This window comes from Anticarsia gemmatalis, chromosome 29, assembly GCF_050436995.1.
Source record: "Anticarsia gemmatalis isolate Benzon Research Colony breed Stoneville strain chromosome 29, ilAntGemm2 primary, whole genome shotgun sequence".
NCBI classification, from domain to species: Eukaryota; Metazoa; Arthropoda; class Insecta; order Lepidoptera; family Erebidae; genus Anticarsia; species Anticarsia gemmatalis.
In genome coordinates this window covers 828,780-856,077 of record NC_134773.1, presented here as the reverse complement: position 1 = coordinate 856,077, position 27,298 = coordinate 828,780, and the positions used below count along the sequence as shown (strand labels likewise).

At 36.6% G+C, this 27,298-nt stretch overlaps 1 protein-coding gene across 1 annotated transcript; it reads right to left on the bottom strand.

The window, feature by feature from the left end:
- Positions 1 to 1,560: 1,560 nt before the first annotated feature.
- Vmat (Vesicular monoamine transporter) lies at positions 1,561 to 25,477 on the bottom strand. The gene is made up of 13 exons (XM_076133118.1): positions 25,307 to 25,477; positions 19,608 to 19,753; positions 11,853 to 12,008; positions 11,180 to 11,312; positions 10,500 to 10,558; positions 7,485 to 7,606; positions 6,826 to 6,970; positions 5,882 to 5,983; positions 5,372 to 5,506; positions 4,378 to 4,469; positions 3,406 to 3,589; positions 3,069 to 3,202; positions 1,561 to 2,314 (listed from the first exon to the last, which is right to left on the bottom strand). Exons 2-13 carry the CDS (start codon positions 19,738 to 19,740, stop codon positions 2,249 to 2,251), a joined length of 1,461 nt encoding a protein of 486 aa, XP_075989233.1. The 5' UTR covers positions 19,741 to 19,753; positions 25,307 to 25,477; the 3' UTR covers positions 1,561 to 2,248.
- Between the last annotated feature and the right edge of the window lie 1,821 nt (positions 25,478 to 27,298).

Below are 27,298 nucleotides of genomic sequence, written 5' to 3'. Positions count from 1 at the left end.
AGGCTTTTTACCCCGGAGTTCCCGAGGAATCGGGATAACATTTTCAAAGATCTTTGACAGTCGTTGACAGTAGTCAGAAGCTTAAAAGTCTGACAACCAGTCTTAATATCGTGTTATAACCTAGGTAACTGTGTTGTGGAGGTCCGATAGACAGTCGCTCCATGTAAAATACTGGTATTCAGCTGCATCCGGTGAGACTGGAAGCCGACTCCAACATAGTTGGAAGAAAGGTTTGACTATTTCAGTAATTGCTTTCAAATCAATTATCAGTTGGTTATCTTAACGGGTTTGGTGTATTATAATCCTTTGGCATTGATTGATAAGATAAAAAAAATGCATGTGATTATTAATAGTTATGAATGTTACAACATGATAATAATAAATAATTGTAAAACTCACACGGTCATCTGATTACAAACTAAGCAGAGCTTGTACTGTAACCAGATAACTGATAACACATACTTATATACTTGTAAATACATACTTATATAGATTTTTCAATCATATTGGTAAAAATGTGTACATATATACATACATATATAAAATTACGCATTTTTTCCGTACAGGTAGGCAGAGAGCAAAGAACGTCACTTGGTACGATCCTTACAAATTTCCCTTGCTTCATTCACATACATACATGTTGTCATACAGGAATATAATTAACGCAATATATAGTTAACCCTTTATATATGTATATTATTATTGTCTACAATTATTAATATATAATAAAAAATATTGTCGAAGTCACTTTTGCAAAATCAATACATTATTTTTGCGAAAGCTTTTTTCAAATATCAATTTAAAGTTACTGAAAGCACGTTTTCTATAGACATTATTAGAAGTATACAATATATATTATAGAGAATATATATCTTAATAATAAACGTGTTGTAAGCTGTGATTAGTTAAACAGTGTACACTTTCAATCAATGTTGTAACTGTATATGAGTGAAGACAAAACACTGTATAACTAATCAGTACCTCGATTCTCTACCACTGTCGACTACCGAGAACCGGCTAGCTATCGAAATTTTGACATTTAGAATGTACTGTCAAAATATTTCCTACGACGCCCGTCAGAGGCGCTGATCAGATTTTCAAACACAATTTCTCGATGACAGGTCGGTTGTCGGTAGTCGATAGTAGTAGAGAATCGAGCTATAGATCTTGAAGACCAACAGACCACGATTATTAGTAAAACAGTTTATTAAACATTTAGGCACAAAATATAATATACAGCATATATTTTTATTAATATAATTTCTACAACATAACCGGATATATTGGTATTATATTATACATACACGCATAGCATATTATATTCGGCTAATATGTATAAATATATATATTATAGTTAATGTATATATGTGATTTTAGCTATATTATACACCCTGAACAATCGGCATTATATATATATATTATATTATAAACGGTCTAAATTTTAAATATATATATACGGAAATGTATTATTTTGGAAAATATATATTTTAAAGAGGTTTTTTTACTAAAAGTTATATTTCTAGAATGATTTGTTTCCATAGATATGTTTTTCATATCGGAGATAATTTTAAAGAGTTTTTTTATATATTATACAAAGTTTAGATATTATGTTTCACAATAAGCAATATGTAAATATATAGCTACATATATGTTTATAGTTCGAGAGAAAAATTGGTCATAGGTCTACTTTATATACTAAAATAATATATAATAAAATTCGGTATTAACGAATTTTCAGAGGAAATATTATTTCTTGCTTATATTGGCTTCAAAACCATATTTTTTATATTATTTCAATACATCAAGTCATTTTCTACAGAGTAGAATTTTTATAGCAAAAAGTAGACAGTAGCCGCCATTAAATCCAATCAAATCTTAAACATCTTTAATAAAATCACAAAAATAAAATTAAAATCACATAATTAATTTAATAATCTAACAAATTATGACAATATTTTTCAATTTTACCAAAAAAAATACAAGACGTATAGATAAAAAAAAATGGCGGCCATCTGACAGATTTCACTATAAAAATTCAGAGAGTTAAACATTGTATATAGGTTTACCTTTAAAATATAATCTAATATGTATTTAGATATGATTTAAATATACATTTTTGGGCAATAAACTACAGTATATTTCATTTTGGTCTTCTCCTTGACGCCTAAGCAAACCTCATTTATAAAATCCCAAGTTTGACGTTTAAAATGGCGGGACAATTTTGGCGGGAATTTTTCCAAGATGGCGGTTACTCTTCTTCTTCGTTTTGGTAGCTCACGTAGCGAACTGATGACTTTTCGCTTATTATTAAGCTCTGTAAAATAAAATTAGGCTTTAAAATATCATTTTTATAATTTGTCTGGCCTTTCTAGACAATATTCGACTATGGTAAAGACTCTCAGTGAAACCAGTCAACTGTGTTGTAGTTAGTTTACAGTGTGTTGTGTACAATACACAGATACACTCTGTATTACATCAATCTCATAGTGCGTGTGACCAACACCACCAGTGAGAGGTACGGAATATATTTTCGACTGACCCGGGATTCGAACCTGAAGACCTCTGATTAATGTGTTAACTTGTACATTACATGTAGGTGCAGTGTTTCAGCTGAGCGTCTCCGTGATACAAGTCACCGTTGTTGTTTATAACTACAGTTCACAAATGACAAACGTACAACTAATTTGACAGCAGGCGCTCATAGCTAGTTCCTTTCATCGATCGGTAAACGACCAAGTAAGTTAAGCAAACTTTAGCGCGGACTTTTTGTAGATGGGTGGCCGCTTACTATCATTTGAGCTGAGCGTCTCTGTGTGAAAAATCGGTTCGGTAATAGTCAATTCAGATACCAGTAAGATAGTCCGTTGCGCTCAACGGTCAATAAACGATCTGTGGGTTAAGCAAACCTTGGCGTGGACATTCTATAGATGTGGTATTTGAACTGGGCGTCTCTGTTTCGGAGGGCACGTTAAAAGTCGGTCCCGATTGTTGTCAATTAAGATAACAGTCGTTAAGTCATGTCAAAGGCTAGGCTTGAACCACTTTGACACTAGGTTGACCAATCGTACCTGTTTCTCATCCCTGGCTGGCGGAGACCTCAGCATCATGAGACAGGGTGCGTAGCCGAAGTTCAGCACAGCTATGATGACCAGCATCCACTCGAAGCCGATGCTGTTCATCAATGCTCCGGAGAGAGCGGGGCCTGGCGAAATAATACAAAATTAAATATGTATTACTATCTTAAACTAAATTAATAATTATTTGGATATTTCTTTATTTTTATTGCGATCCTCAAAAAGTTTTTCGTCTCTGGTTGTACTCTGTGTCCGTTATTTGTATGTTTGTTAAAGTCTCTGCGACACAAGAGCAATTCTTAGTGCGGGAGTTGTTTTTACAAGTACTTACCCACAGCATATCCCAGACAAAAGGCAGTGTCTCCTATAGCATAAACAGAACCGTACACAGCAGCATGTCGTATATCCACGAGGAACCCTAGCTCCGGCATCATTGAGGAGTCCACCATGCCGATAGCGAAGCCTAAGCCGGCGTTGGGAATGATCAGGTGCTCCAGTTTTCGAGCCATTGGGATCTGGAGGCAAAAAATATGATTAATAACCTATTTAGAAAAAAAAAGTAGAATCTTGAATTATATTTTTATTAGAAACCCGCCCCAGTTTCAAAAATACTTTTTTTTATTAGCATCTATGCTGCTGTCCTCTAACTATAATGCCGTTATCTACAAAAACAATTTTGTAGATAACGGCATTTTGTTTCGAGATATTCGCGAAAAGGCGCGAGAAAAGAAATATGCAATGCTGTTTCCAGATGCTGCTAAAGATATTTCAAATCGCAGTTTCCAGATAGTTACGAAACAGCATTGCATATATCTTTTCTCGCGGCTTTTTATCGAATATCTCGAAAAAAAATTTTTGTAGATAACGGCATTATAGTTAGAGGACTGCAGTATGTATGTCCCACTGCTGAGCTAATATAAAGTTATTATAGTTAAAAAACCTTCCTCTTGAATCATTCTATCCTATCACTACCTATTTAAAAAAAAGCTGAATCCGTTGCGTAGTTTCAAAGATCTAAGCGTAAAAAAAGACTGTTAAATATTTATTCATCGAGACATACGGACAGACGCGGGAAGCGACTTTGCTTAGACTATATAGTTATGTTAAATTTTATCAAAATACATAATATCACGTCGGTTATACCCGAAAGGGTATAGGCCTAAAATATAAATAAGAAAAGACCAGAAATCCTTTGCCTAACCCAGGAATCAAACTCGAGACCTCATAATCAGCAGTTAGATACACTACCGACCGCGCCACAGAGGCAGTTATTTTCAAAGTAATAATATGGTGTACATCATACCAGGATCAGACATAAGCCAATGATGATCAGTCCGGAGCACGCAGCCAGCCAACGTCCCATCTTGTGTCCGAGAGGTCCGAACAGATTTGTACCTGAAAGAAACAATTATGTATAGATATAGAATTAAAAACATATTTATGTGTCGAACCTAATGCGTTAAAGCGCAGTGGTAAGTTTGTAGCGGATCGCTACATACAGTGACATGTACTGGGTCCAGCGCACAACCAACCACCACGCGCAGTGTGACTGACGTCACAAGTCCTGAATCGCGCTATCAAAGTTTGCACTGCAATTGACTATATATACAAGTTCCCGACTACAACAGTCGGGCAGCCCACCTGGCATGATCACCTCGCCTGGTCGGAGGATTTTCCCTTTGTTTTGGAGGAACACGATCACCTCGTTCCTCCACAAGCTCTTTAAACGTAGGCCGGTATAATTACTATCATACAATTATAATAGACCTTTTCACCTCCCCGTTCGTACCATCTTAGACTCACACTAAGCACACAAAGTCTAGATTTCCCCCTAGGTTTTTCGACCTCTTCCCTTAGTCAGCGCAATTTCCCCTTTCCTAGCCATTTTACCCCCTTATTCACCAACCTGTAACCACTACCTTCTCATTTACTTAACCCGTTTACCTTAATTTCTCTGTACCGATTCCCATAGCCATAATAATAATCTCGTGATCTCTTCCTTAATCTACTTCCATTACTACTCTCAACCTATCTCCTCATAGTTTCCGTCTACCCTAGGAGGAATCCTATTCAATCTCAACATCCCCCAATTATCTTAAGCTCGACCCCTCTTTACCTAAAATACCTTAATCTCCTCCACTTGGTAATACCTTAATCTCCTCCACTTGGTAATCTGAACCCATTTTCTTCTCACAATCCCCCTCAACCCCCCCCGTCCTTACACCTCCATCCTCCCAATTATTTTAAGCTCCCAACTCTTCCCCCCTTTTCAACCCTCCCCCCCCCAAACAACTCACCAATCAGATAACAGATGCTAGCAGGTAGGAAGGCGACTCCCTGCTGCCAACGACGCGCTTCCATCGTGTCAGCCATCCAGATTGGAAGAGATGGTTCTAGCATCGCTATACCAACGTTTGCAAACGTTATGGCTCCTAAAATAAAAATATTATAGTTTAATATTAATTATCTACCTACATACTCACTCCTGACATTTCACATCAATCTCATTTTTTTAACGCTTTCCTGTCCCACTGCTGAGCAAGGGTCTCCTCTCGAACGAGGGGGGTAAGGCCTTGAGTCCACCACGCTGGTCAAGTGCGGGTTGGGGACTTCGCATGCCCTCAATAAATGTATTAAACAATTTTTTGGTTTTTCTCGCGATGTTTTCCTTCAAATCACGCATTGGTCCTATAATTAGGTTAGCAGAGACTACGGAACGCCACTTGCAACTATACCGTCATAGACCTTTGGTTCCAAATCATTTTATAATACCAGTCTTTTTTATTAAATGAATTAGTTTAACTTACCAGCAGCTACCAGGATGTAAGGATCCGTAACCAGGGCACGAAGGGAAGGTGGGTCCGACTCCTGACGAACAACTCCTGGCTGCAAGATCATCAGCTGCAATACTGTAGACAAATAAATAGTTAGTGGTCAACCTAGTGTCAAAGTTGTTCAAGATAGACATGACTCAACAAATTTTTAGCTCGATCCGGGATTTGAACGCAAGACCTCTGCGCTGTAGGTCGTACGAAGTAAGTTGCATACAATTCTGACCACACAGACAGACAGACATAATATTAGATATTTACTGTCTTTACTAATAAACGTGTTGTAAGCTGTGATTAGTTACACAGTGTTCACTTTCAATCAATGTTGTAACTGTATATGAGTGAAGACAAAACACTATTTTATTTTATCCCCTTGGGGGTAGAATTGATCAAAATCCTTTCTTAGCAGATGTCTACGTCATAACATCTACCTGCATGTCAAATGTCAGTTCGATCCGTCCAGTGGTTTGTGCTGTGTGCGTTGATAGATCACTATGTTAGTAAGTCACCTTTGAGTTATATATATTTAGAAGTAGGATAAGTGATATAAAGTACTAACTTTTACCCGCGACTTCAAATTCAAATTCAAATTCAAAATTTATTGCAACAAACATGGTTCAGAGTTCTTATTTATAATACAGTTTCACATATTTGGCCGTCACACGGCATGCAATATTTAATAACATTTTACATGTATTATATACCTAATTCTATTCAACATAATACCGCTACCTGAATTTTCCCATGGGAATGCGTCATTTTCCCGGGGTGAAAAGTAGCCTATGTCCTTTCTCGGGTATCAAAATTTCTCCATACCAAATTTCATGCAAATTAGTTTAGTAGTTTAGGCGTGATTGAGTAACAGACAGACAGAGTTACTTTCGCTTAATATTAGTATAGATATAGTATAGATAACTTACACCCATCGGCCAGTGCGAGAGCAGACAGCATCAGGAAGGGGGCAGTCTTGCCAACAAACTCGTACATAAGCCCTCCGAAGGGAGGTCCGATGAGTACTCCCAGAGCAAGTCCTCCGAGTGCTATGCCCATTGCGTTACCACGTTCCTAAGGGTTAAAGAAGAGAAGGTGTCTTGATGACTTTTTATTTATTTATTTACTAGCTTTTACCCATGGGAATGCGTCATTTTCCCGGGGTAAAAAGTAGCCTATGTACTTTCTCGGGTATCAAAATATCTCCATACCCAATTTCATGTAAATTGGTTCAGTAGTTTACGCGTGATTGAGTAACAGACAGACAGAGTTACTTTCGTTATTAGTATGAATTTATTATCCCCTTGGGGGTAGAATTGATCAAAATACTTTCTTAGCGGATGCCTACGTCATAACATCTACCTGCATGCCAAATTTCAACCCGATCCGTCCAGAGGTTTGTGCTGTGCGTTGATAGATCACTATCCCCCGGTTTCTGAGTACATTTAGCGGTAGTTTATCTATTCAATCGCGTTTTTTTCATATGAGTTAAAACGCTATTGAACAGATAAACTATCGCTAAATGTACCGCAGGAGCCGGGGTATGTCAATCAGTCAACTTTTAGTTGTAAATATTTAGATTAGTTACCTTATCGTCAGGATATCGTTCAGCCAGCATGCCCATCCCGGACACGGAGGAACATGAAGACCCTATACCTTGCAGCGCCCGCGCTATGAACAGCACGGAGTATGAACGACCGAAGGCAAATACTGTAACAAAAATATTATTGTATTACACCTGTTGTATTGAAGATGTAGTGAGGTGTATCGAAGTAATATAATATAAGTAAAGACTTTGAAAAGAACAGTGTTGTAGTTAGTTTACAGTGTGTTGTGTACAATACACAGATACACTCTGTATTACATCACTCTCATAGTGCGTGTGACGAACACCACCAGTGAGAGGTCACAGGACCTTCAACTTTACGTGCTCTCAAAAGCACAAAGATCTAAAACTCAACACCGGTTTATTCCGGACAATTTACTCAGATAATCTTTAAAAACTAAAATAAATTTTTTTGGGCCTGACCTGGATTCGAAATCACGACCAATTTCTGTACGGCTGTCATAGACAACCCCGAATACAAATTTTATGGCTAGAAATCCAGTATAAAAATCTAATAAGCGCCCCCAAGCGTAAATCAAAAGAACTATTTTTTATGTAATTTTTTGTGCAAAAGAGAGAGAACAAGAATTCATTTTGCTATGAAAAGTAGCAAATGGTATACAGACATAGGTGAAATTGAATCAGGCAACAATTTGTGTGTTCTTATTTCATCACGTGTGGAGGATGTTAAGGAAATGTACATCATTTTGATGTAAATTGGGCGGCTATTGCCTATTTGACCGTGTTGGTTCTATCAAAATAAACCTGTGTTTTTATTCGTAGACGATTGAACTATAAAAAATATGTTCTGATTTTTATTTTTAGAGTTATCACGTTTTGGTACATAATTTCTAAACTTTAAATAAAAACCAATATCTTATAAAACTAATTAACCATTTACAATATACAGGGTGTGGCGTAAATAATGGATAATCCTTTACCAGCGGATGGGCGACTTCCCGACTGATCTAAAAATTAAAATTTACCTCTGGCACAAGTATCATAGTTTTTGAGATTTTGGCCATTTTGTGTGTTTTTTAAGAAAGCGATTTACGCTCTTAGTTTTTGATGCTGTGATCACAAATTAAGGCTTTTTTTTAATCCGTTTTTTGCAAATAAATCCTGAATAGATGTGCTATTGAATCTACAATCTTGTTTTGTTATTACTACTTGTTTTTTATTTAAATTATGCATTCAAAGTTAAATTTTATAATCTTTCACAACTTTCGTGCAACTTTGAGCACTTGTGGTGAAAAAAAAATGTATGGTGGCTTTACTGCCCACGCCATAAATAATTTCTAAATTTTATCAGAATTCTAAATTGGTATAACATGCAGCATTAATACTGATTATTGTCAAAATATTACAAAGAACTTAAATTATTAACACTTTTGCCGGTCGACTAATTTTATTTTTGCACGCGTTTAAGGTAAGTTTGCTTTCAAATATTCATGTCTATAGGGTTATTACACTATTAAAGATTATTTAGATGATAAAAAAGCTTAGAACTGTGCTGCTTCTACCAAGTCTATTTCAAAATAATGTATTGCAATTTGATGAAAAATGATTTATTTGTCAACAGATTAGTTTTCTTTAGATTTCTAATTATCTTTATTATTTGAATATTATTTATGTTTTTTATTTCTTTTTTTTTCTTTCTTTTCAACACTGCACACAAGTGCTCAAAGTTGCACAAAAGTGTTGAAAAATTATAAAATTTAACTTTGAATGCATAGTTTAAATAAAAGACAAGTAGTAATAACAAAACAAGATATTAGGTTCAATAGCACATCGATTCAGGATTCATTTGCAAATAAATTTGGCCATTATGTGTGTTTAAGAAAAGCGATTTACGCTCGTACTTTTTGATGCTGCGATCACAAATGAAGGCTTTTTTTAGATCCGTTTTTTGCAATTAAATCCTGAATAGATATGCTATTGAATCTAGAACGCGCTTAGCGTGCAAAAATAAAATTAGTCGACTGGCAAAAGTGTTAATAATTTAAGTTCTTTGTAATATTTTGACAATAATCAGTATTAATGCTGCATGTTATACCAATTTAGAATTCTGATAAAATTTAAAAATTATTTATGGCGTGGGCAGTAAAGCCACCATACATTTTTTTTTCACCACAAGTGCTCAAAGTTGCACGAAAGTTGTGAAAGATTATAAAATTTAACTTTGAATGCATAATTTAAATAAAAAACAAGTAGTAATAACAAAACAAGATTGTAGATTCAATAGCACATCTATTCAGAATTTATTTGCAAAAAACGGATTAAAAAAAAGCCTTAATTTGTGATCACAGCATCAAAAACTAAGAGCGTAAATCGCTTTCTTAAAAAACACACAAAATGGCCAAAATCTCAAAAACTATGATACTTGTGCCGGAGGTAAATTTTAATTTTTAGATCAGTCGGGAAGTCGCCCATCCCCTGGTAAAGGATTATCCATTATTTACGCCACACCCTGTATACAAAGAGAAGCGCGCAGTCAAACATTAGTATCGTATTCTCCTGTTTTAAAGTCAATAGCAACTATTTGTATATACATACATACATAATATCACGCCTGTTATATACGACTGTGTAGGGAGAATTCTATAAAATACATCCACGTTTCGCTATTAACAACGTTAGTCCCATGTAATAGGGAGTGAGTCTGTCATATACCGGACACGTTACTAAACTCCGGACTACTATTATGAATATTATAGATAGACTAGCTGACCCGCGCAACTTCGCTTGCGTCCAATAAGAGAGAATGGGTGAATTTTTTCCCCGTTTTTGTAACATTAATTACTGGTACTCCGCTCCTTTTGGTCGTAGCGTGATGATATATAAGTCTATGTCCTTTCTCGGGTATCAAAATATCTTCACACCAAATTTCATGCAAATTGGTTCAGTAGTTTAGGCGTGATTGAATAGCAGACAGACAGACAGACAGAGTTACTTTCGCATTTATAATATTAGTATGGATAAATAATGATTACTTACTTAGGGTGGACAAGAACATTAGGATGAAACCGGTGAACATTGGGACGCTGTAGCCGATCCTGAAATACAAATTAAATAATACATGTATGTACGGTTCGAAACTTACAAATTGGCGAAATTTTGTCAAAACGTCAATTATAATATTTTAATTATATGCTCGAAGATTGAAAATGCGGTCAAAGTTAATTTCAGTTATTGTACTTCGTAAAAAAATAAGTTTCAAAACCTTTTTATATCGAAGTTAAGCGTTTTAAATCAAACTAAAATTATGTCTCATTCTTGAAAAGATTCAAAGATTGTTTTGGTCAAAGGCGTGAATTAATGTTTATATTTTCCCTTTGTAAGAATTCTTCTTCTTTCTTTCTTATCGTATGGTTAGTGGTCAACCAAATATCAAAGTTGTTCAAGCCGCCCGAAGGCCTTTGACATGGCTTAACGATTGTTATCTTAACTGACAACAACAGGGACCGACATTTTACGTGCCCTCCGAAGCACGGAGACGCTCAGTTCAAATACCACTATGCGGTCACCCATCTTAGGAATGACCGCGCCATGGCTTGCTTAACCCACAGATCGTTTACCGACCGGTGAGCGCAACTGGCTATGGGCGCCTCAGTATGTACTGTATAGTGACTTTTAATACTTGTAAATTGAAATATGGTATTACCAGGGTTACTTACTTATGTGTGAGTGGTCCTACAAACGGGTTAGCTAGTAGCTGCACGATGGCTTTGCTCGCGAACATGACCCCTACGGCCACTGTCTCGTGGATCAGTTCCTGGTGACGTGCTTCTTTCTCGGCGGTGATGTTGACTGTAAAATAAATGATCGTTACTCATTTTACTATTAATTCATTGTTTCCCCACTGTGGAGGAACGAGGTGAACATGTTCCTCCAACACATAGAGAGGATCCTCCGACCAGGCGAGGTGATCATGCCTGGTGGGCCTAGGCTGCCCGACTGTTGTAGTCGGGAACTTGTATGTATAGTGAACTAGCTGACCCGCGCAACTTCGCTTGCGTCCTATAATATAATGGGTGAAATTTTTCCGCTTTTTTAATTAGTATTACTGGTACTCTGCTCCTTTTGGTCGTAGCGTGATGATATATAGCCTATGTCCTTTCTCAGGTATCAAAATATCTCCGTACCAAATTTCAGGCAAATTGGTTCAGTAGTTTAGGCGTGATTGAGTAACAGACAGACAGAGTTACTTTCGCATTTATAATATAAGTATGGATTACTGTGCAAACTTTAATAGCGCGATTCAGGATTTGTGCGAGTTGGTAGTTCTGAGCTTGTGCCGTGAGATGTCGCTGTATGTAGCTACAGGTTCAAAAGGTGTATTTTACTTACTGTGCGTGACATTCTCGACGACGAGTGAGTTGTTCCTCTCCATGCAGGGGCAGTAGGGGGTGGGCGACGGGGGAGGGGGGGTGATGTCCTCAATAGACACCGACAGAGGCGCGTCCGGGTGGCGAATGTCGTATAGAAACTCCGGGATGATTGGTACTGCAACAAATAGATATATTATTATCATCTTACTTGGTGAAGAGCTCGTGGCTTAGTTAACAACAGCCGCGCTGATCGATCTCTCAGGTTAAGTTACAATGCCGAGGTTGATCTGTGGATGGGTGACCAAATAATACATTCGAGTTTTGGAAGGCACGTTAATTTGTGCTCTCCGGCTGTCAGTTTCGAAGATCTTTGACAGTCGTTAACAGTAGTCAGAAGCTTGAAAGTCTGATATGCAGTCTTACTTAGTATCATGTTATATAACCCAGGGTTATAACTGGGTTGTGGAGGTCAGATAGACTGTCGTTCCATGTAAATTCAGTTAGAACGATGTCGAGTTATTTCAGCAAATGTTTAGTCATTACAGGAGATGTAATGTAATTCTTCAATGACCAACATGTATGTATGTGAATGAAGCAAGGGAAGTTTGTAAGGATCGTACCAAGTGACATTCTTTCCTCTTTGCCTTCCTCTATGGGAAATAGTATTATGTATGTTATTTCTATTAACGAGTCCTTTAAAACTTCTCTACACAAAAAAGCTCGATATTTGGGTTCCTAATGAGCTCACTGAACGAAACCTAATGAACCGTGTATTCACTTGTGATTCTTGAAGCCAAAGAGATTTTATTACAAGTTCATACATACTAAATATAATGCGAAAAGACTTTCCCCGACCTAATATTTGTGCTATCCACAAATAATTGTTTCGTGTCTTGTTGTACTTTGTGTCCATTGTTTGTACGTTTGTAAAAGTCCCCGCGACACAAGAGCAATTCTTAGTGCGGGAGTTGTCTTAAAAAAGATGAATATCATATGTTTCGTGGGTGTATTTCAAGTTCAACATTATTACTCAACACATTGTAATGTGCAGGGGTTCTCAATATTAAGTCTGTAATATGATAGCCGAGTGGTATAAGTTGATACCTAAGTGGTCGACGAGGTAACACACCAATGACTTTTCCAAGTGATGTGTGTATTAGAAATAATCACTTGTTCCAACGGTGAAGGAAAACATCGTGATGCAACCTTGCATGCCTGAGATTTCTTTAGAATAGTTCTTGAAGGTATGCTAAGTTCTCAACTCGTACTTGGTCAGCGTGGTGGACTCAAGGCCTAACCTTCCCTCGTTTAAGAGGAGACCCTTGCCCAGCAGTGGGACAGTCACAAAAATCCGAAATTTTGTAAAAAAAATTGTAAAAAAAGACAACTCCCGCACTAAGAATTGCTCTTGTGTCGCGGGGACTTTTACAAACATACAAACAACGGACACAAAGTACAACCAGACACAAAACAATTGTTTGTGGATCACACAAATAATTGTTTCGTGTGGGAATCGAACCCGACCTCCCGACGCAATGGTATCGGCGTGGCGACCTAAACCACAGCGCCACAGAGGCAGTCAATCTATCGTTAGTTCCAATTTTACTAATTTTTATTTATACAAAAATGTTTAATTTAAAATGGTTGGTTACTCCTGTAATGTCCGTAATCATTCAATTTACAACGCCTGCTCATACTCAGATCTTCATTCAAGATCATTTACATAATTGACTGAACTCTTACACGTGGGGACGTATTAATATCTACATATTGTTTTATCAAACGTGCTTCAATAAAATACTTCTGCATTCTTCTTATCGTATGGTTAGTGGTCAACCTAGTGTCAAAGTTGTTCAAGCCTAGCCTTTGACGTGGCTTCACAACTGTTATCTTAGTAGACAACAACCGGGACCGACTTTTTACGTGCCCTCCAAAGCAAGGAGACGCTCCTAAGTATTACACCTTTGCTTGCACTTTTAGTCTGCTCAAAGAATACTCCAAAAGCGGGTGTAGAGTGCGTGAGAGGGATCCTAAACAATTTCTTCAGAAATTGGTTTAGAATGCTTAGAGAATAAACATACTAAAAATCCCCGCCTCTAGGGGGGGCGCCGGAGTGGGGAAAGGGGGTTAAAGTTCCCATTTTTTAGTTTTTCACTAATATCTTTAAAACGGTTCGTCGTAGACAAAAAGTGTCTTCTACATAATGAAAGATGATAAAATTATCTACAACTTTTGTTAACACATTTGGCGAAATTCTCATCAGTTTTCGAGCATCACGCTCCGAAATAGTTAAAATGAATGTTTTTCAGGTCATGAGCGTATGATTATTCTCTAAGCATCCTGAATCAATTTCTGAAGAAATTGCTTAGGATCCCTCTCACGCACTCTACACTTGCTTTTATGAGTGGACTATTTCCGGTATAACAGATTAAATGTTATGTATATGTGTTTGTTTTTAGTTAGTGGTCAACCTCATGCTAAAGTTGTTCAAGCCGCCCGAAGGGTATTTGCAATCCCACTGCTGGGCAAGGGTCTTCTCCCGTAATAAGGGAGGGGTTAGGCCTTGAGTCCACCACGCAGGCCTAGTGCGGGTTGGGGACTGCCCTCAATAAATGTATTTAACAAATTTTAGGCATGCAAGGCTGCATCACGATGTAACCGTTGAAACAAGTAATAATTATTTCTAATACACACATAACTTGGAAAAGTCATTGGTGTGTTGCCTCGGGTTCGAACCTGCGACCACTTGCGTAGGAGATATCAAGTATTACCACTTGGCTAAATAATATTAATATTACTTATGTGTGTAAAAAATGCACATGAATTGAGAACCTCCTTCAATTTTAAAGCGATATATACTTTATACTTTATATAAGTTACTCACTCTCATAGAAAATTATATCAATTACTTCTTAATAAATATCTTTAATAAAACCAATATCAAAATTCCTAAACGTTAATCAAATTGTCGACAATATTCAATATTTCAATCAGTCGGCCTCGCTTCGTGTATGTTCGTAAACGCTCGGCTATTCTCGTGCCCGCAGTTCGAATTAAACTGTCTGTACAAGGGCTCTTATGCTGAGAGGAATCGATCCCACCTCCCATCAAATATCCAATTTACAAGCTTTCAATTATTCAAAGAAATTTAGGAAATTTATATATAAATAAAAACCAGATTTTGCTTCCGATTTCGTTCGAGTAATTTGTGTCATAAGACAGGACTTTCATCCTTGTAAAATTTCTCGATTGTTAGCCGGTTGTCGGTAGTCGATAGTAGTAGAGAATCGTGCTACTGTAATGTATATTTAAATGTCAATTTATAATATTATTAGGTCGGGGAAAAAGTATTTTCGCATTATAGTATGTATGAACTTGTAATAAAATCTCTTTGGCTTCAAGAATCACAAATGAGTACACGGTTCATTAGGTTTCTTTCAGTAAGCTCGTGAGGTACCCAAATATCGAGCTTTTTTGTGTAGAGAAAAGATTTTATTACAAGTTCATACATACTATAATGCGAAAAGACTTTTTCCCCGACCTAATATGTCAATTTAAATTCTAATTATCCACTTGTCAGAAGCAAGTTCTCAATCTGTGTCGAAAAGGTATAGTAATGAAGATATTAAATTTAAAACGCAGTACCTCACTTCTCAAGTCGGTTAGAACGGAAGCCGGGGCAATTTCCCAGCCGCCGAGATCAAAGTGGAATTCACTTAGCCGCCTCATCAAAGGACGCCGACTTTAGTGATGCGACGAAGTTTAGATTGTCGATATAATTTATTATTTTATGAAATGAAAATTACTACGAAATTACCTGTCTCCCACGCAAGTGGTTGCAGGTTTGAAAAGGCAACACACCAATGACTTTTCCAAGTGATGTGTGTATTAGAAATAATTATCACTTGTTCCAACGGTGAAGGAAAACATCGTGATGGACCTTGCATGCCTAAAATTCGTTTAATACATTTGTTGAGAGCCTGCCTCTTACCCGCACTTAGCCAGCGTGGTGGACTTAAGGCCTAACCCCTCCCTAATTACGGGAGGAGACCCTTGCCCAGCAGTGAGACAATAATATTAAAAAAAAAACTCTTATAGGTATTAGGTTATACCCGAAGGTATAGCCAGAGGTATATGAAATACACCCACGTTTCGCCATTAACAATGTTAGTCCCATGTAATAAGTGACTATTGCCTTATTATACTGGAAACGTCATAAAACTCCGGGATAGTTTAAAGTATTGAACGTTTTCGAATACAAATATTTCAAATACCACTTTTCATTCAGAATAAAATTAATAGCATTTTACACTCATCAATTATCAGTGATCTCACGAAGTAATAAAGTTTAATCTGTAAATTTCTGTGCCTTGCAGAGCACGTGTCGCCTATGGTCCTGGTTGTGAGCTCTCACTGGTGGTGTTCGTCACACGCACTATGAGAGTGATGTAATACTGACTGTATCTGTGTATTGTACACAACACACTGTCAACTAACTACAACACAGTTTCAATGAAACTAGCCACCAAATATCAGCTAGGACATTAATTAGGTAGTTGCCTGGGTTAACGAAAAATTATTAAACATGTACTCGTAAAAGGTTCATCTAAAATGCTCAGACTATGTAGCTTTTTTCGTAAATAATGTTGAAATTGTAATTATTACAGACTGAAACATTTTATTAGACACTCATTTGATAAACGAAAATATGACATAGTGACGTCACTACGTCGTATTTCTGTACTAAAATGTGTTTTTGATATTTCATAAAGAGTAGCTGATTTGACTGGTAGTTAACTACCCAATTGAGTTTATCGAAACACTAGCTAACCCGCGCAACTTCGCTTGCGTCACATGAGAGAGAATGGGTGAATAAAATTTTTCCCAGTTTTTGTAACATCTTTTACTGGTACTCTGCTCCTATTGGTCGTAGCGTGATGATATATAGCCTAAAGCCTTCCTCGATAAATGGGCTATCTAACACTGAAATAATTTTTCAAATCGGACCAGTAGTTCCCGAGATTAGCGCGTTCAAACAAACAAACAAACAAACTCTTCAGCTTTATTATATTAGTATAGATTTCTATCGACAGTAGCCCCTCCCTAACCAAGATATCGTCGTAGCTACAAATCTGCGCAAGTTTTCACCCATTCACGCCGTCTCTGTTACTAACGTTATTATATTGAAACTCCTGAATATGACGCTAACTAAACTGCGAGACTGATTTCATTTCAGTTTGCCGTTCAGAGAGAAGTAAATGTTTTAGTCCGACGGCAAATGTATTTTGGATAGTTTGTGCAATTGAAATTGGAATTCATTTAGGTCAAGCGCTAATGACATTTCGTCCGTTTATTATTTAACTTTTGAGGATAAACCGCTGGACTGGTTTTGGTGAAATTTTGCATGGAAATAGTGGTCCCGGGATCAAATATAGGCTACTTTTTTGAAGATAAAAAAATCATTTGGTTTCACTCGCATAGAAAAATAAAAAAGGGTTTGACATGATATGAAATGATAATAATAAAGTTATCATTATTTAGTTACAGTTATTAAAAATAATAAAGTTATCTCTAACCTGAAGAGTTTGTTTGTTTCTTTGAACGCGCCAATCTCAGGAACTACGGGTTCGATTAGAAAAATTATTTTAGTGTTAGATAGCCCATTTATCGAGGAAGTCTATAGGCTATATATCATCACGCTACGACCAATAGGAGCAGAGTACCAGTAAAAAATGTTACAAATAATATATAAAAGGGTGTTTTTTGAAAAAGTTGTCTTTTGTTTTCTAAGTTATATTTCTTTGCCTCTAAAGATATATATATCCGTTCAGTAGTTTTTGCGTGAAAGAGTAACAAACATTCTCACCAACTCATTTATAGGAACTGTAAAAACTCTACCAGTAAAATCTAAATAACTAAAGAATCCATTTTCAAGCCGCTCACCCATCCAATTCTATTACTTACTATCATTACCTCATATTTCACTTATCGTACATCATCATTTTCGAAACGGCCACCCATCCAATTCCATTCCTAACTAACATTGCTTGACCTTCACCTAGTTTTATAACAAACTAGCTGACCCGCGCAACTTCGCTTGCGTCACCTAAGAGAATGGGTCAAAATTTTCCCCGTTTTTGTAACATTTTTCGTTGCTTCTCCGCTCCTTATGACCGTAGCGTGATGTTATATAGCCTATAGTCTTCCTCGATAAATTGGCTATCTAACACTGAAAGAATTTTTCAAATCGGACCAGTAGTACCTGAGATTAGCGCGTTCAAACAAACAAATAAACAAACAAACTCTTCAGCTTTATTATATTAGTATAGATATACGTGCATTAATGTCCATCGTTCACTGTCCAAAACCACATATCTACAATGTGGCTTAAACGAATTTTATTAAATTCATTTCAGAAATACAGTAGTTGTAGTTGAAATTTAAATGAACGAACATTAAAATTTTTATATTTGTGTTACTTTTTGTGGATATTTTAAGCTTGGGGAGTAAGCCTTTTTGTTCTTATTGATATATTATTACCTTATATTACCTTAAATCTGTCATTTTCTGAGATCTTTGACAGTCGTTAACAGTAGTCAGAAGCTTGAAAGTCTGACAACCAGTCTTACTTAGTATCGTGTTATAAGCCAGGTAACTGTGTTGTGGAGGTCAGATAGACAGTCGCTGCATGTAAAATACTGGTATTCTACATCCGGTGAGACTGGAAGCCGACTCCAATATAGTTGGAAGAAAGGCTAGACTGATTGATTGCAGTTAAGAATCAAACAACTTTACTGTTTTCTTTTAATTTAAAATCTTTCTCTTAACCTGTATGTAACAGTATACTTTCGCGCAAAAACCGTTTAATGTATTTGCATGTAATTTAACAGATGGATACAGGAACAAAGTCACATACTGAATATTTTTTTTACATAAGTACATAATATTATGCCAGTTATACCTTGATAGAAATAATTATGACTTGTTCCAATGAAGGAAAACATCGTAATGCCACATTGCATGTCTGAGAGTTGTTTAGAACAGTTCTTGAAGGTATGCAAAGTCCCCAACCTGCAGTTGGCCAGCGTGGTGGATTCAAGGTCTAAACCCGGAGGAGACCGTTACCCAGCAGTGAGACATTAATGGGTTAAATTTATGTTTTATATACCCGAAGGTAGGCAGAGGTGTATGAAATATAACCGGGCATGCTACCAAACTCCGGGCTACTATTTAGAGCAATTTTTTTTTAATAAAAATCATCGCTATTTTCATACTTTTTCTTCCAAAAACTATTTTTATTTTACACATTTGTATCTTCTCTTCGGTTATCTGCCCCTATTTTCACCCCACGAGGGTGTCTAACAGATGCGGCTATTACCTACCTAATGAATTGCAAATGCTACCACTCAGCTGATTGCTACCTGCGATAGTGTGGTACTAGTTGTGTATCGCTGTTTTACTCGAGTTTTTTAGTAAAATACGTTGTTTGTTTGTTTGTCGCATGGTTAGTGGTCAACCTAGTGTCAAAGTCGTTCAAGCCGCCCGAGAGGCCTTTGGCTTAATGACTGTTGTCTAAGTAGACAACAGCCGGGACCGACTTTTTACGTGCCCTCCGAAGCACGGAGACGCCCAGTTCAAATACCACTATGCGGTCACCCATCTATGGAATGACCGCGCCAACGGTTGCTTAACCCACAGATCGTTTACCGACCGGTGAGCGCAACTAGCTATGAGCGCCTGTACCTTAATATAAAAAGAGGGTCTCTCAACTTACCCACAGTGGTGAGGAGCATATTGTCCAGGAGGAGGGCTATGGCTACGATGACCAGCACCAGTTTCCTGGACTCCCTGCATGCCGCTATCTTGGCGCGCCAGCTGCTACCCCAGCCGTCTGATGCCACGCCCATTTTGAAAGGATTTCTGGAAGAAAAAAGATGGTATTATTATCAGTCTAGCCTTTCTTTCAACTATGTGGGAGTCGTTTTGGGTTATTCCCCGAGTACCCCGATCCCCGAGGCCCCGCGTCCCGGAGGACCCCGATTTATTTTTATCTTAACAAACTATTTTTAAAAATAAATCGGGGTTTTCCAGTCTCACCGGATGCAGCTGTATTTATCATTTCAATTCATTCATTCATTCATTTTTTTAAAGAATACGCCCGTACTAAAAATTGCTCTTGTGTCGCCGGGATTTGAACAAACATACAAACATTAGACGCAAAGTACAATCAGACCCGAAATAAGTATTTGTGGATAGCACATATAATTATAATATTATTCTGTGGGAATAAAACCCACGATCTCCCGACACAATGGTCGCGGCGTGGCGACCTTAACTACTGCGCCAAGGAGAATTGGTTAGATTACGAATTTGCCTGCAATTCCAGTGATTAAGGATGTAAAACCTTCGTAACTATATTTTTTCCTAACATTCTTCAGAAATTCAATTTGGTTTAACAGCTTATAACATTGGTCTTGTCAGAATAATAGAACCTTTTTGAAACAAAGTGATAATCTCTCCCATATTTCACTCTCAAACTGTAACTTAAACACTTTAAATTAAAGAGATTGCTCTCAAATTTCCCCAATTATCTACAAAATGGCCGCCCAACAATGGCGCCGGTGACGTCACAAGATGGCTGACGGAACTGTGGCAGCGCTAACGAGCTGCTTCCGCCAATATGGCGCTGTTTCCGGTTCGTTTCTGCTTTTGTTTTAGTAATTTTGAAATTAATGATTTTGAGTCTATGTGTATGATAATAATAATTAATATCATTAATTATATTATTGTTAATGGTTAAACTAATGTGCGGAACTAAATGGAAATGCTGGTAATGGACGCCCTAGAAAGACATACACAGATCATATCGGTGATGTGTTGCAAAAAGATCAGGTGTTCGTAACCGGCGGTCCTGTATGACAACATGTATGTATGTGAATGAAGCAAGGGAAGTTTGTAAGGATCGTACCAAGTGACGTTATTTGCTCTCTGCATACATGTAATGCAAAAAGGTGTGATTTTATATATGTTTGTCAATCTAGTGTCAAAATTGTTCGTACGTTTGACATGAGTTAACTGTTGTTATAAACAACAACCGTGACTTGAAGCACGGAGACGCTTAGAAAAGATGTATTGATATTTGCTACTATATAACGCAAAAACTACTTAACAGATTTCTACGACATTCGGCACAAAGATAGCTTATAATCTATATTAACACACACTTTATACCCTGGTTAATATATCCAAGGGAAGTGGGAAGAAAAAAGTAGTGATACTAACAATATAAATGCGATAGTTTGTAAGGATGTGCGTATGTATGTTTGTTACAATGGTTACTCTTTCACGAAAAAACTACTGGACGGATTTTAATGGAATTTAATACAAAGATAATTATAATAACTTGGATGAACACATAGAATACTTTTTGCCATGAAAATCTATTTACGCGGCTGAAATTATTATAAAAGTATATATTTTGTAAATACAAAAGTTTTTAAAGAAGGATACCATTATTATTGTATGTCTGTTACTTTTTTACGCAAAACTGCTCTATAGATTTTTACGAAATTTGGTACACATATAGCATATATCCTAGGTTAACACATAAGATACATTTTACCTCGGGAAATTTTCAAACATGGGGCATAAATTAGCAAGTTTGTAAATCAACATAAAATATCTACCATTTTGTTAAATATTATTTCAAAAGCGAATACTTGTGGCAGCGTGGAAATATTTGTGAAATTCCTTTATATTAACACAAAGAAGTTCTTTAAATAGCTTTTTATTAAATACCGGTTTGTGCCCGCGAGTTTGTTCGTGAAAAGATCTCGCATTTATAATATTAAGTATAGAAAAGTATAGAAAATCTAATGTATAAAATTCTCGCGTCACAGTTTTCGTTACCGTACTCCTCCGAAACGGCTTGACCGATTCTCATGAAATTTCGTGAGCATATTGAGTAGGTCTGAGAATCGGTCAACATCTATTTTTCATGCCCCTAAGTGACATTATTTTTTTTTCTTTTATATGGCAAAACAACGTTTGTCGGGTTAAGCTAGTATTAGTATAGAAAAGTGGATGGAACTAAAATTTTAAATTGAGGTTTTTTTTTATTTTTGCTGTCACTCTAGTGAGAACCTTTTTTCTACCACTATTGAGTAACTATCGAGAAACTATCAAATAGTTATCGAACAATTATAAATGAGTATTAAAAAGCACCATAATACTTTTACTAAAGCTCGTAGTTCGTAGCGGGTCTACGGCGTAGCTGGTCTACGAATTTGATAATACTACGTAGCTCTATTTAAAAAATAACTTCTGAACAAATTATGATTTCTTTACATGTATGTATGGTGCGTATCAGATATAAGACATTAAACAAAGTCCTGCTGGCCGATTTCAATGAAACTGGCCGCTATAACCACATCTCTCCTTAATTCACTCTCTAAATGTCACAATTGGACACTTAGCGATCTCCGTGGCGCAGTGGTTAAGGTGGTCGCCACGCCATTACCATTGCGTCGGGAGGACGTTTGACGGAGTTTGATTCCCTCACAGTTATTGTGCGATCTACAAAAAGTTATTTCGGGTCTGGTTGTATTTTGTGTCCGTTGTTTGTATGTTAGTAAAAGTCCCCGCGACACAAGAGTAATTCTTAGTGCGGGATTTGTCTTTTTAAAACGAAAAATGAATAAAAATAATCTTGCCGGCCGGTTTCAATGAAACTGGCCACCAAATTACCAGCTAAGGACATCACATAGCAGACAGTCTGTGTGTGTGTCTGTACACACACACAACGTATATACAGAAGTAAGGGGTATCATTAATTACCCCTATTACCCAAGTCATCCTTTACCCTTATCAATAAATATAATTCATACCCGAAATGAATTATTTTCAACTGTGTGGAGTACGACTGCCGAGTATTAGGTTTGATTTTCGAGTGATGTAATATTGAAATTAAATTAAATCTATACTAATATTATAAAGCTGAAGAGTTTGTTTGTTTGAATGTTTGTTTGTTTGAACGCGCTAATCTCGGGAACTACTGGTCCGATTTGAAAAATTATTTCAGTGTTAGATAGCCCATTTATCGAGGAAGGCTATAGGCTATATATCATCACGCTACGACCAATAGGAGCAGAGAAACAGTGAAAAATGTTACAAAAATGGGGAAAATTATGATTATCTTAAGTGACGCAAGCGAAGTTGCGCGGGTCAGCTAGTAGAGTAATACGACGAGTGGTGCGCTTCCCAGGTTTTGTATATTTTAATACATCTTCTTTTATTTATTTTTTATCTATTTGTATATACAGTTAGTTTATTGTTGCTGTAAATAATTTAAAATGTCATTGTAAATATTATATAGTTCTACATTCAATATTGAAATTGAATATATTTATTAATGTCATGTATGTGAATGAAGCAAGGGAAGTTTGTAAGGATCGTACTAAGTGGCGTTTTTGGTCTGTGCCTACCACTATAGGAAAAAGGCGTGATTTATATATGTATAATTCACTATTCGTATATCGAACAGAACCGTGTGAGTTTGCTAGTTTTAAATTCTAACTACCAAACAAAATTAAAATCAAATCATTTATTCATTTAGGTCAAATGACACTTATGATAGTCAATGATACAGAGAGTGAATTTACCGCCATTTCGGAAAGTACAGCCAATGAGAAGAGCTGCCAACAAACTCCTGGACACAATTTTTAATAGATTTTTTTTTACTACAATCTATTGATTACTTAAGAAGTAACTACCAATATCCTTCAGATAGCTTATCCAATACTTATCAGCGACTTATCTAGAAGTTAAAGAACTAGTCGTGAATCTTTTAAAATGTAGGCCGCGACCACAGCGCCCTCTATATCTCTTAAAAGTTTTTAATCTCAAGAGAAATCATCGAAAGTGGGTCTTTACTTAGATTGGACATCTTTTAGGGTTCATTGTGATAAAAAATCTCGATTATCCTACTAATATTACAAATGCGAAAGGATGTAAATGCGGAAAAATGTATATATCTATACGGCTATATTAAACTGCCTTTATGGCGCGGTCGACAGTGTATGCGACTGCCGCGTAAGAGGCCTTGTGTTCGATTCCCGGCTCGGGCAAAGTGAGTTTGTCTTTTTTTATATATGAGAATATTTCTCAATAGTAGCTCGAAATTGACATGCCCGGTGGCATGGCAATTTTTAACATGCTTATTTCAGAAACTACTGGTTCGAATAGTAAAAATATTTTTGGTTTTAAATAGTCCACTTATTGAGAAAGGCTATAGGCTATATAACATCACATTACGTGTCATACAAGTGGAGCAGCAATACATTTTATAAAAACGGGAATACTAAGTCTCGGACAAAGTCGCGTTAAACCGCTAGTATCAAATATTTCGGTCTCGGACAAAGTCGCGTCCTTCCATTAGTATCAAATATAATCTACGGATTGGAACCCGAGACCGATTCACAATTACTTTAAACTACCTTGATAAGCAACAAGGTGGAACAATAACGCTCCTATTTCAATTAATAAAGGTAATAATCTTTTAAAACCTACAAATATTATAAACTAGAGAGGTACATTTACGGGTGCAGTGATAGCCGAGTGGTATAAGTTGACACCTCCCACGCAAGTGGTCGCAGGTTCGAACCCGAGGCAACACACCAATGACTTTTGCAAGTTATGTGTGTATTAGAAATAATTATCACATGCTCCAACGGCGAAGTGAGGAATTGCATGCCTAAAAATTTGTTTAATACATTTATTGAGGGCATGCAAAGTCCCCAACCCGCACTTGGCCAGCGTGGTGGACTCAAGGCCTAACCCCTCCCTCATTACGGGAGGAGACCCTTGCCCAGCAGTGGAACATTAATAGGTTAAATTTAATTTTTTTTTATCTATTCATTAGCGTTTTTTATATGAGTTTAAACGCTATTGAATAGATAAACTACCGTTAAATGTAACATAGAAACCGGGGGTTAGAGATACAAGGTTTCATCACGATGTTTTCCTTCACCGTTATAAATGATCATTATTTATAATACACACATCACTTGGAAAAGTTTTTCAAGATTCTATGGCTAAAATATTGAATCAAATGTAAACGGCGCCGCGGGAGACCGTTAGTAAAGAAATATACTTAAGTATCTACGAAATTCCTTCTCTTATACCCTTGAGGATAGGCAGAGATGATTGAACAATTAATATTATAGCTATACATTTATTTTTGATTGAAATACGATTTCAAATGGCGACAATTTGGAAAATTTGCTTTGTTGCATCAAAAATTAAGTATTAAGATATGAAATGTATGATTTTCTGTTAAAATACTGATTAATTTGTAAAAATCAATCGATTTTAGTCAAATTTACGATCGAAATAAAATAAAATCTCGATTTAACGATGTACATTTCTGGAAAACTACTTTTTTTTTAATAAAATAATAAAAAAAATTATACTCACATTAGACTTTTAGCTCGAAAACACCATCCGTCATTGTCTTAAGAAAAAACAACGTAAGATTTAATGAAAAATTTTTGAATAAAATTACAAAAAAAAATTGTCTATGTCCCAGCCGACGACCGTTCCGCGCGAAGCCCGCGGACCGACTGACTCTATACGTATATTCGAATTTGAAATACAGAACACCAATTTAACTTGAACTATGGATCGTAGTGTTGAGACCCTTCTTATATACATCAATACTTTTAGACCGCGGGGCGCGGGAGCTCTATAACACTGGCCGGTCGTTATCAGACTACTCTGCCATTCACATTTGAAAATCAACTTTATTTTTTGTGCTATAAAGTTAATATTCCCTTGTTGTATAGTTTTGTTCTATACACTATCAAATGATATGCGATTTTGAGTTTTATTTCTATATAGTTAGGGTGGAATTTGCTTTGTAATGAAGACAAAAGCTACAGGTTTTCGATAAATTCCCACTGAAAATGCGCGCACCGATTTTTCGCAGAGTGTTGTAAGTGATTTTCCTTTGCTTTTATTATCATTTAATGGATATTTTTATAGATTATTGTAGTTAAGCTTTTTATATTTCATTAGTTGAGTAGTTCTATTTTTACTCTGAAATAGGTATTCTATTTTCAGAAATGTAGTTATTTAACAGAAAATACATGATATGGTCCTGTATGACAACATGTATAAATAAATAAATATAAATATTATCACAACTGGACTGGACATTCATTATGATTTAATCTGGACTGATAAACATACTTATATACATCTAAATACATACTTATATAGATACATTAACATCCAGGCTCAGAACAAATACTCGTGCTCATCACACAAAGATTTGTCCCGGGCGAGATTCGAACCATGTGAATGAAGCAAGGGAAGCAGGATTATTTTAATCCAGTCTGTTTTTGTGTCCCACTGCTGAGTATAGGCCTCTCCTAGATTTCCAGTCTCCTCTGTCGTTTTCTGCGTCCGGCCAATCGTCCAGGAATGCGAAGTAGGATATTACATCTTTTTATTAACCCATTACTGTCCCACTGTTGGGCAAGGGCTTGCTTGCCTTGAGACCACCACGCTGGCCAAGTGCGGGTTGGGGACTTTGTATGCCCTTTATAAATGTACTAGCTGACCCGCGCAACTTCGTTTGCGTCACATAAAAGAGAATCTATACTAATATTATAAAGCTGAAGAGTTTGTTTGTTTGTTTGTTTGTTTGAACGCGCTAATCTCAGAAACTACTGGTCCGATTTGATAAATTCTTTCAGTGTTAGATAGCCCATTTATCGAGAAAGGTTATAGGCTACATCATCATGCTACGACCAATAGGAGCAGAGTACCAGTAAAAAATGTAACAAAAACGGGGAAAAAATTTACCCATTCTCTCTTATGTGACGCAAGCGAAGTTGCGCGGGTCAGCTAGTGGGTCATAATTTTCCCCGTTTTTGTAGAGTTTTTACTGGTACAATTTTTCAAATCGGACCAATAATTCCTGAAATTAGCGCGTTGAAACAAACAAACAAACAAACTCTTCAGCTTTATAATATTAGTGTAGATTAAACAAATGTTAGGCATGCAAGGTTTCAGCACGATGTTTCTTTCACCGTTGGAACAAGTGATAACTATTTCTAATACAACTTGGAAAAGTCATTGGTGTGTTACGTCGGGTTTGAACCTGCAACCACTTGCCTGCAAACACTTAAACCACTCAGCTATCACTGATTTTATCACAGCAATATTAGTTTACTAAAGTCAATCGAACGATTATAACCATCCAAGCAAAGCCGCAAAATCAACTAGTACATCAATAAATCATAATAAATGCAAAATCTTTTCCACCATTTTTCTCTACGAACGTTCAAAGGTCCTTAATTTCTCTCCCCGTCTCGCTCTAACGCATTGTGTTGTATATATCGCTATCTCGCTCACCACTTACAAGTGTGACTCCGAGCTTTTGACGTAATAGCACTGATGTTT